This window comes from Poecilia reticulata, linkage group LG17 (assembly GCF_000633615.1).
Source record: "Poecilia reticulata strain Guanapo linkage group LG17, Guppy_female_1.0+MT, whole genome shotgun sequence".
NCBI classification, from domain to species: domain Eukaryota; kingdom Metazoa; phylum Chordata; class Actinopteri; order Cyprinodontiformes; family Poeciliidae; genus Poecilia; species Poecilia reticulata.
The window spans coordinates 18,468,274-18,479,322 of NC_024347.1; the positions used below are offsets into that span (position 1 = coordinate 18,468,274).

At 38.0% G+C, this 11,049-nt stretch overlaps 1 protein-coding gene across 1 annotated transcript; it reads right to left on the reverse strand.

The window, feature by feature from the left end:
* Positions 1-874: 874 nt before the first annotated feature.
* On the reverse strand, positions 875-7,279 carry snorc (secondary ossification center associated regulator of chondrocyte maturation). Its single transcript, XM_008434120.1, has 3 exons — positions 7,043-7,279; positions 2,668-2,844; positions 875-1,736 (listed from the first exon to the last, which is right to left on the reverse strand). Exons 1-3 carry the CDS (start codon positions 7,110-7,112, stop codon positions 1,627-1,629), a joined length of 357 nt encoding a protein of 118 aa, XP_008432342.1. The 5' UTR covers positions 7,113-7,279; the 3' UTR covers positions 875-1,626.
* Between the last annotated feature and the right edge of the window lie 3,770 nt (positions 7,280-11,049).

Sequence of the window (11,049 nt, forward strand, 5' to 3'; positions counted from 1 at the left end):
ATACAGTGCGAAAGAGGCCTCACTGTGATTTCTGTACGGGTTKACAGGCTGGCACTTTGTCTGAAGCTTCCCATATCAAAGGGAATGACTGGGCTCTGAGCAGAAAGTGACTATGACAAGCTGCAGAGGCAGATTTTTGACTGTGATTATATTTGAGGGTTTCCTGGTTTCAAGTGTTGAAATGACTTGACTGAATTTTAAGTGTGAGAATTTCTCTACGCTGCTGTTCAGTTGCCAAAAGTCTGATGTCTGAGCTTCCCAGAGCAAGTAGATAGAGGAAATATCCTAACTTTGACAGTCACTGAAGGTGAAGCTTTGAGAACATTCACGTAAAAAAAAAAAAAGCCAAGAAACTTCTTCTATGTACCGAGGTGCGTGTGCTCAGCACGCTGCCCTCTGCTGCTGTGAACAGGGTACTGCAAATGTTCATGGTTTATTRATCCAAATTCYGACTCGCATGGAAGTACTTTATTTTGTCCACTTTTATTTCAGATATTTAATAACAGACTGCATTTAAATGAATTTGACTGAACTATATTTGCATTTATCCCTATATTTCTGGATAATTGGAAACCAGTCGGAGCAGTTTGCYTTCCAAAACTTAATGATATCACAAATGTTGTGAATCGGTGTTAAATAAATAAGACGTATTGAACTTTTTCTGAAAATGATTGAGTGTTATGCTCATTTTACTTCTTATATTGCTACTTTACTTCAAATGCACTTGTGTTTATAATGCTGTAGGTTTAGTTGAAATACATTTAATTGAATTAAAACAAATAGGAATAATCAAAAAATACAAAACATTTTCTAGAATTGTTGATATTCACTTGTGATATGTAAAAAAACAACAACAAAAAAACACACCAACCAGTCAAAATCTTTCATTGTTTATTATATATCCWATGAAAAATAAGTAGGTGACATCTAAATGGTTGGCTAGAAACTCTGAGACAAATAGAAAAAAAAAACAGGATAAGAAGTTAAATTTGAACACAACATTYATCCAAAGTCTGACTTTATATTTACGCTACGGCAAACATCCAGTCCACTATTTCTATGCCCTAAAAGGATTTAAAGAGATGCTCTCTTCTTTTTCTCAACTCCCCAGATGTTTCCAAAGGACAGAAATGTCTAAACTTGTTCTGAGTTTTTTGTTTGCTGCCACAAAGTTCCTGTGAGACCCGAAAAACGAAGCAAAACAGTGTTCGCTTCAAGACACTGTAAGTGGGAAAAGATGTAAGTTATGGAGAACAATTAAGACACTTTTATGAGTAAAATTACAAGAAAAACAAAAAAAAAGAGCACAACCGACAAACACACCATCTTGCGATAAGCACTGGTAGAGCCAGCCAGTATTTATGATTCATCCACGCCGAGAAGCAACTGGGGTGTTTTATTTTTAGTTGACGGACCTGCCACAATTTCTAGCTCTCAGGGCACAAAGCATCTCATCTCAAAACGAAATACGAGGGGGCGAGCTCAGGGTTTGATGAGAAAGACAAAAGACAGAGACACAAACACTCATGCAATACAAACACACGTACACACACGCACACACACACRCACACACACACACACACACACACACACACACACACAAAAAGGGAGACGCTCTCTCTCCCTCTAGGAGGCTGTGAATTTCCTGATTGTGATGACGATGAGTGCGAGGAGGACTGATGCTCCCAGGAAGACTGCAACAACTATGGCAGTGATGGCCCCCGGTCCCAGAACTCCTAAACACACAGACACAAACATTATCTTGTAATTTTTAAATGATAATTTAAAAAAATAAAATAAAATAAAATAAAAACGAGCAAAAAGCTATCAAAACTAACTGGCCTTATGGAAATATAAAACTGCCACCTTACTTAAATCACTAACTTACTCTGATTACCTAAATTGTTTTGGAAAGCTCAAATTWAATTTCTCTAGCCGCAACAACAATAACGGGATCAATTAAATTACCTTTGACTGAACCTACCAGGAAACCTGACGTAAGTTAAAAAATAAAACAAAAACGGAAATGTTTAATTTAGGTTCACATAAACATTTCTAAGCCATCATCCACCATCTGAAGGAAAACAACATGGAGCAGTTTCCCAGAAGTGTCCAGAACTCCACCGCCATATTTAAAACTCAAAGAGGAAATCAAAAAACAGCTGAGAAAACATTAAAAGTGTTGCAGACCCTAGTTTCCATGACTCGGGAGCRTTAAAGATTCAAAAATGGGGGAAAAAAATGAGACTGAGCAACAATGGCATCCATGGGAAAGCTTATGGGCAACAGCTACTGCTAACCAAATGAGACAAAACATGAAACCATGCTCCCAATTGACAAAAAAAAAAAAAAAAAAAAGAGAAGAATGAGAAGAATGAAGGAGAAGAAGACCATAAGAAAAATATTTTGTGGTATGATAGGATTGAAACTGTATTTTTAGAAGGTGCTTGCTTTACGCCTCTAATAATAAATTATGTTCTAATCTAAAAACTGGATTTTGTATTTACTCTGGATATTTCTGTCTGTTACAATGTGTGCGACRGCCTTAAACATCTAAGTGTGATTATAACAGGAAAAGAAGAAATGTAAAATATTCTTTTCTTTTTTTTTTTGCTGCGATGTAGGGGACTAAAAGTGATACTCAATACAATTTATTTCATTTTTAACCTTCGTCTTCATCCAGGATCGGAGGCTGCGTGGAGTCTTCAAAATCAAAGGTGTATGTCTGTCCTGGGTTGTCCAGGAAATGGCTCCTGGTTGTAACCTCCGTCATCCACACTGGTGGATCTCCAGACATGGCATCCTGGTGGTCCCTGCTGGATAAGGCAGGGTCCAACACCGTCTCTGCGCAGAGTAGGTGGAAAARAAATTATAAAAATGACAACACAAGCTTGTGCAGCTAACTGCAGAACTCATGATGAGGTGCATCTTTATGCTAATGGGCMTTTTTTGTCAGCTCTGGGTGTGAACAGCAGCTTGCATAGCCTCTTCTGTAACTCTTTAAAAACAGTCGGTTTCTTGTCTAGACGAGCTCYGAGTATAAACGCGTCTTTGTAATGGATGGACAGTTTCTCAGGTTTACCCACAGGTACCCTGTTGCTTGTTTTTTAAATTTTTTATTTTTTTTAATAAAGGCTCCACTAAATTTCCRAGCAAACAAACAAACAGACAGACAAACAGACAGACAAACAGACAGACAGTTGGAGACGGTGAAAGCGTCGAACTCTGTGCTTCTTCMGTCCTTCTCTTTCTCTYTCTCTTTCTCTCTCTCACCGTACAAATTTGGTCTCGTCTGACATTCCTCTGCTTCAAACGCGCCACTTTTCACATTTCGGTGGGAGAGGAACAAAAGCTGTTTCTCTGAGACGCATTTTGATGTTTCCTAATGCAACAGTTGGAGTTATGCTCATGAAAATGTCAAGATAAAGGGTAAAGATAATTAACCTAAATGTTTTGGGGTTTTTTTTTGTTGGTTGTRGCGTCCACTGTCGCTGCAGCAGACGGACATCAGAGCAACTTTGCTCTTGAACTCCAGTGGAAATGTGGAAAAATTTTAATCATCCCAACTGAGAAAACAAACTCTTCAGGAGGCCCACCCATTCAGACACTAAGTGATTACCTTATTCAGTTCTTGACTACACGCATTCCAGCGCCACCATAACCAAAATATATCTGCGTTCAGCCTGTGTTTTCTGTGAAACGGGCTCGCCTCTTATCATCTGATAATTCACAGACTTAGTCATAAACCAAATGGAGGAGCTAAGGCGCGTGATYACGATGGCGTAAATATTTTCAACGGGATGTCAGATGTGGCATCTGCTAACATTCTTAACTTCAACTTTTGATGCGAGTATTTTGATGCAGTGGTGTTGACTCCGAGCTGTGAGCAGCTTCCTGTCCTGCGGCTGGCTTTGGGTCTGGAGGCCCAGGCTTGTGGCCAGTTCAGCCATCAATGAGGCCTTCAGCCGACGACACAAAAGGCAGCTTGTGCGGCCAAACGGACCAGCAGCCTTCAACCAGTAACAGCCGGACAGGCCAAAAGCAGCTACGGCCTCGGCACTGGATGTCAAACAAACTTTTTTTTATTTTTTTTTATTAAACAGACCCTGTGTGTTAAAATGGCTTCTGAACTCTGTGATTGAATGGAAGCATGAAAGAAATTAATCAAATTATGTTTTCCGTACTTTCTAGCTGTTTGTTTTCATGAGGGGAGGTTTACTCAAAACTTTCAGTGGTGAAATAATCATTTAATTCAATGTGTCATCGACTCTACATGTCTCTACTCGAGCAGCTGGAGGTCAGATTGAATATTACAGATATAATACAATATGTAAATTGCTTCAAAATTGCACAAAATGATGATGTGCACAACTGTGTAACTTTAAGCTATTTTAAGTTGTTAATTACAGTCTTTGAAATGTGGTGTATTAAAAATAACTGCAAAATAGCTAACTTTTACTTTGCGTTGTTTTAGTGTTTTTACCATCTTTTCAGCAGGATATCTAGTTACTTTTCATCGTTGTACTGAATTCAGTAGCTTATAACTATTTTGCACACAMCKGCCAATTTATTTATTGTATTAAAGTTGTTTATGTGCTATATGTTAATAACACAGAGCTGGATTATTGCCCAGTATGATCATCATTTGCTCATAATCCTTTGTAAGACAGGCCAGTTTTGGTAGGTTTTTTAGCTAACCCTTGTTCATTCATTGCTAAATTTGAAATAATGTTTTTGGGGTAGTTCAAGCACTTCTTTGCGATCTTTATGTACCCATTTTAAAATATAACTGTTGCTTTTAACTACTGGTTTTATTCTTAAATAWATACATATAAAAAGATGAGAAATTGTTGACAATTACAAAATGTAAAGGTGATTTAAATGGCATCTAGTTGAAACTGGTTGGGTTTTTTGAGTATAGTTTTTAAAGTGCATCTTTTTAGTTATTTACTCCATTTACCAATTTTAGRCATGCCCACGTTCCCTCTTGATAACTTAGCCCTGCAGCTTATCATGAATTGTAGCTAACCATAGCTTTTGCTAGAGTGGCAATTYCAATTGCCTTGTTTTAGTTAAACTACTCTGTTGTAAATGTTAGTGTGTCTAATTCCAAAATGTCACCATTATGTTTAGTATTATGAACTACTAAGTACTGCTAGTAGCAGTTTTTTTTTTAAAAGATGGCTTTATAATTGATCATAATCTAGCTTCAATGTATGCCGAAGAAGTAGTTTACTATGCTTTAACGCACATCTGTTTACTTGTTGCATTGGTGTATGTGCTGTCTTTATTCATAATGTCTCTGGTTACAAACTTCTATCCAAATTGAAGCACAAAGTTAGCTTTGATTTTAGCCATTTCAACTTACTTTTCAGATTGCTCGAAATAAATTTTTTTTGCTTATAAATGTACATACTGTTTTAATGATATGATAACAACTTAACATGTCTACTCTTGACATGTTTTAAAGAGTTGTTGTGCAGCACAGGTTTTCTAATCTCTCCAAATTGCGGGGATTATGTTCCACGTATACAGCACCTTTTTTTTTTTTTTTTCTGACACCCACACATGATTTTGAGATCGGTATCTAGCTCTTGGTGATTTTGTTATGCAAAGTGAAAAAGTAGATCATTTCACCGCCGTTCTTCTGATTAGATTGTGGCCCAGTTTGCCTGTTACATACACATTCTCTGGATCACTGCAACCCTCCTTCTGTGGCACCTTAAAAATGAAAAGTTATTACTTGTAAAAGTGTGGTAGACACCAACGGAGGAGGATTTCAGACAGTGGAAACACAGAAAGCCATTTGTTGGTACCTCTGGGCTCCTCCATCAGGATTTCACACCGGCCAGAGAGATGACCAAGAGTCCAGACAAGGGTGTGTGAAAACTAACCCTACAGAGCCTTGGAAGTACAAGCGATACATCCACAACATAGAACCGTCTGTCCCCCTCATTCACCCTTTTTTTAACTACCACATGTTGTGTTAAAGTTTTCCATGGAAAAATATGGAATTCATTGTTCATATTTTATTTTAATTTTTTTTTAAAAAGATGCTATTTGTGTTGTAATAAGTCAGTTTCTTGAATAATCACAGCTGAAACTTGGGTAATTATTAAACTGCGTTGCCTAAGATTTCATTGCATATACGAGATGTCGGTTTGCTTCCTCATGCTGAATCAACAGATGAGGCTGGAAGTCACACACTATATCAGATATTGTGGTCAAGTCCCGAGGCATTACTGGATGGCAGCCATGTGTGCACATGTGCACATGACAATCGTGACACTCGTAAAAAATCCCAGTGAGAAAAGTAAGTGAGAAACAAAAACCACCGATTTTACCGATTCTGTCCATCACAGACGAGATTGTTTGCCAAGACTTCCCAAAGATGTATMCAACAAATAGGACATTGTCTTCCTCGCTGTCCCACTGGCGTCTTAACCCTTACAATGACCTGAGATTCACTGCTGCTTCAACATTTCTTTATATTTTTATTAGGGCGACGTGGTAAAGAAAAGACTTTTTCCTATGCGAACAAGTTGATGCTGAGCTAAATGTTTCCCACGTCATAAAAGTCTCTAAAATATCAACCGGTGGCAATCTGAATCACTTATGCTCAGGTTGAGCAAGAAGGAAGTGATTTTTATTTTTTTTTTTAAAAGCTTCATAAGAACATCAGGCCTCATGAAAGCAACTGAGTCATCATGACTGTCACAGAGCAGCTTTCACAGCTTTAACAACCACATCATTTACTTCTGTCGACGCATGCAAAGGGGCGAGCRAATTGGAAAAGAGGATTACGAGGGAAAAAAAAAAGGGGAAAAATTCACACACCTTCAACTTAAAAACACACAATTAAAGAAAAACTGCCTGTAGTGTAAGAGAACAGAAACTTAGCAAACTCTTAAAGGGCAAATTGAAAGGCTGAAAAAGCAAAACCGTTATGTCTTTTTGGTGCATTTCCCACTTAGCGTTTCCAGAAGGAGGACAGGAGCCCTCCCGATCACAAGCATGAAACGAAGACGGAAATAWGGTTTACCTGTGTGTGCAAGGACCGACAGGAGGCCGAAGAGGACCAGGACAACCCTGCACACGCTGCTGTGAATCATGGCAACTGCGACAGTCGAGCGTCTTCAAAACGCCTCGGGCCGGAGCTTCCAGCAAGTAGCTGACCCAGGAGGGGAGAAAAAGAGGAATACAGGAGGGCTGGAAAGRGAGAGAGGTTCTGAGCTGAGGCGGTGAGAGAAGAGGTGGGATTAGGCGTGTGCAGGACCGTCTGGACAGTGTGCGCTCTGTGAAAATGCACAGGGCCAGCCCACCCTAAGACACCTCTGAACGAACAGTTCGGCGTTAACGGGTAAACATCTGGACAGACGGGTGTGTGCGGATTAAATCACAAAGATTTCTRCCCAAAGKTTTACACGTTCGACCTCGAAACAGACACATCTGACTAAAAAACCAGTGAACAGGCGACGGAAAACTTAATTTACTCAAAACTACACCGTCTTACCTGCTATAACAATTCACTTTAGATATTAGCATTGTACGYAAACATCTTAATACTACATGCAAAACATCTGAGCTAAGAGACAATTGTCCAAGAGTCGGTCGATAGCAGTTGTTATTTTCTGTTATTCGTCCTCGAATGTCAAACCCTATAAAAGTAATTATTATATTAAGATCTACTTAGACAAGTTTTTGTTGTTTCCACTCTGTAACGTGCGCCTGAGACATTTAATTCATTTTTTTGTGTGAGTGTGGCTTTTAATCAAAGCCAGAGACAACAATGAAGCCATCGTAGGCTGAACGGAGCGTAAAACGTATTAAATACAGTAGGCTGTGCTTACAAGAATGACAAATTTGACTGYTTAGACGTATTTCCAGGCCTGAAAACGCCTCGGGTCAGTCATGGTCCAGAAACTAAAAGGTGCACCATGATGGCATCACTGCATGGCTACCTAACCTGATTTCTTTAACCGGCTATTAAATTAACCAGCTAATAGAAGCTTATTACACCTTGCTTCACATCTGTTCCTGCGCCACCAACACATCAAAATAGCCTTGAGAGCTGTGATTACATTGAACTGGTGTTTGTTCTAATATTTCTGCTCAAGTTTATGCTTAGAAAACTCTGTGTTAAATGTAAAATAAAACAGAATGTTACATTATGCTCGCAGCATTGTGAGTTATGATTTTTTCCCCCTCTTTTAAATAAAAGCAATTAAACTGTTAAAATGTTTTTTTTATAAATGTTTATGCACATGACGCAATTCTGTGATATTTTTAGTCTGTGAGCTGTGAGTATTTCATACTGACCCCGGCCGACTTGAGAGCAAATTTAATTGAACAAAAGAGATTATTTCCCATTTCCCCTGGAGTAGTGACATTATTGACAAATTAATGGCCKTTTTAGGCAGATGCACACGCATATCCATATTGAAGTGTTAGATCAGGACGTTTTATGTTAGTAAGTTTGAGTTAGAAAAAATGTGTGGAAATTTGCTAGTACCTTTGTGATTTAAAAATAGCCTCATTGAAAGCAATTGGCAATAAAACGAAACAGTAACTTTGTTATATYTCCAGTCTCCAGAAAAGATTATGACCCTTGGAGCCTCAAAAGTGGCATATTACTCCTGGAAAAAAAAACAAAAAAACAAAAAACTAAACAAAAACTCTGGCCCGGATATTTGTTAATGAAATAAAATCTAAACGTTAACTTTTAGATTTAATTAGATTTTTTTTTGTCTTTACAAGACTAAATTCATCACTTCTTCTAGATAATTTCTTAATCTAGCTTTATCTAAAATAACTTATGTGTCTCTTATCTTTTCCTGTCTCAGAGTAAAGGGAGGCAGAGGTAAAGGGTTCAAGTGTCAGCTGTTGAAAACGACATTTAGTGAGGGAGGGACAGCCACAGCTCTGCATCCGAGCTTTCTTACACTAAATATTATCAGCATAGCGAACATGAGGTGGCTGAGCAAAATGTACCTGAAGCAGGTTTAGGACCAAATCCTACAGGAGAAATTACGTTCACCATGTTTGAGGTGAAAAATCGCAATAAGAAAAAAACCCAACAACTTTCAAGCAGCAGTTCAAATGTGTGCCAAGTAGAAAGTGATTTGTAAATGTTATTGGATCATCTTAAGCTCCACTGCAGCAAAACGGTAGCTTTGCTAGCTGTTCATGGTTGAACTACACTTTACCAAACATAAATATTTCACGTAATTTTAGGAGCATCTACTTGTGTTTTTATTCTGTGCTTGTTAGATCCTCTTACTTTACTCATCTGAGTGTGTTAAAGTTGACAGAACATATATGCTGCAGAGGGCGTGAAATCTGAAATGAAAGCCCAACGTCTTAACCTGTGATACAGCCAAAATACATGTGATCCCCTTTTTGGGAGGTGTGTTAAAGTATAGCTGGTTAAAGTTCAGACGTTTATTTAGATTACAAATGTAGTTGCTGACTTTGGCCATGAACATATACGCCTTATGTGATGGGTACGCTTCTTAGTTTTGAGTAGTTTAAAGGATTCGTGCAGAATTCAAGTAAAGTACACTTTTCTGCATTTATCAGTGGATAGCACTATTTTTTTTAATGTAGACTACCCATCTACCCTTCTGCTTTTGAAAACAATGTAATAGTGGCTTAATTGCTAAGTTAATAAGAACAAGTAAATCACATAATTTATAACCAACTTTATATATCAGGTCAAAATATGGCAATCACCAATCATTCATTAGTAATTACCTTAACTTTTAATCCGTTTATTTTGGGAAACGATGCCACTCTTTTCTACAGAAATACACCGCTTCTCCATTTTTGCATTAGCTTTTAGGCGTCAGCAGACTAGAGATTTGTTTCCCCGTTGGTACAACAGAGTGCATGTTAGTCGGTGGTTTTCCTTTCCTCTGCTATAAGCAACCCAATGGACACGCTAGTTTTACTTCCTAAGACGTTATCAGCTGTTTGTGACAATGCATTGTGGTTTAACGCCCAAAATCTAATCTTAGGTGTGGAAACAAACCGTCAGTGACAATAAATGTCAGAAGAGAAATGTCATCTGAAGCAAGTAGCCGGTTAATGTTTTAAAAAAAAAGTTAAATATGGAAAAGCATTTTCAACTTCATAACTAATTAAATATTACACAACCCCCATTTATATATAGTTAAAATATTTACATACGTTGTGCAAAAAGACAAGTTGTCATTCCAATCTGATGGCAAATGACCTTAAATCTCTCCTATATTAGGTCAGGATTTCAAAAAATGTTTCTTATTGCTAAATGCAATGTACAAAAAATGTTTTGAGAATTATTTTGAAGTTACCGTCTTTAAAATCCGAAGCTTAGATACTCTAAGATCAATATCCCTTCAAATCAAATGAAATCAGAAAAGTAACTTCATGCCTTCAACTGTGTACCACTACACAGCAGCGTTGATGTTAACCTTCAGTCTTACTTCTGCACAGTAGAGAAGTTGTGTTGGTTTTATTCACCAAATCTTCTTCAACATGACAGCAACATAGTCTTTGGACTGCCTGCGAGTCCAAGGAGAAAAACTGAGGAACCTTCAACACCTGTGTTGAGATGAAAACATTCTTTGTGTCCCTGGAATGGCGGCCTTGAGGTCGGGTGGAACAAATGTCATGCAGAGATTCTCCGCCCACTGAGCTGAGGAGTGGGACATTCAGAACCGCAGGTCAAGGGACCCGGTCCGGTTCATTTGACTCAATGAGACCGAAGGCTACGAGTCAGAAGTCCCGACTTATCTCAAGCCGATTTTTCAGCCATCAGACCGTGAAGGTCTTCCTCTGGTGAATTCTTTTACTTTTCCAAAAARAAAAGGTGAAATTATTTACATTTCCAGAGGAAGTGGCCATTTGATAGTTAAATCTTTAATCACTGCAAGAAGCTGTGTATGATTGTTCTCCAATCTTTCAAATTTCCTCCAGATGTGATTTGATGTTTGCCTGCTTAATTACATTGGTTTTAATAACTAATGGTTTATTAAGGATTTTTAATATACTCATAAAATATATAATTTT

Coding starts and splice junctions, on each gene's coding strand:
- snorc (XM_008434120.1), bottom strand. CDS start 7,112: ATGATTCACAGCAGCGTGTGCAGGGTTGTCCTGGTCCTCTTCGGCCTC. Junction 1,737..2,667: donor GATCCTGGATGAAGACGAAG/GTTAAAAATGAA, acceptor CTGTGTGTTTAG/GAGTTCTGGGACCGGGGGCC.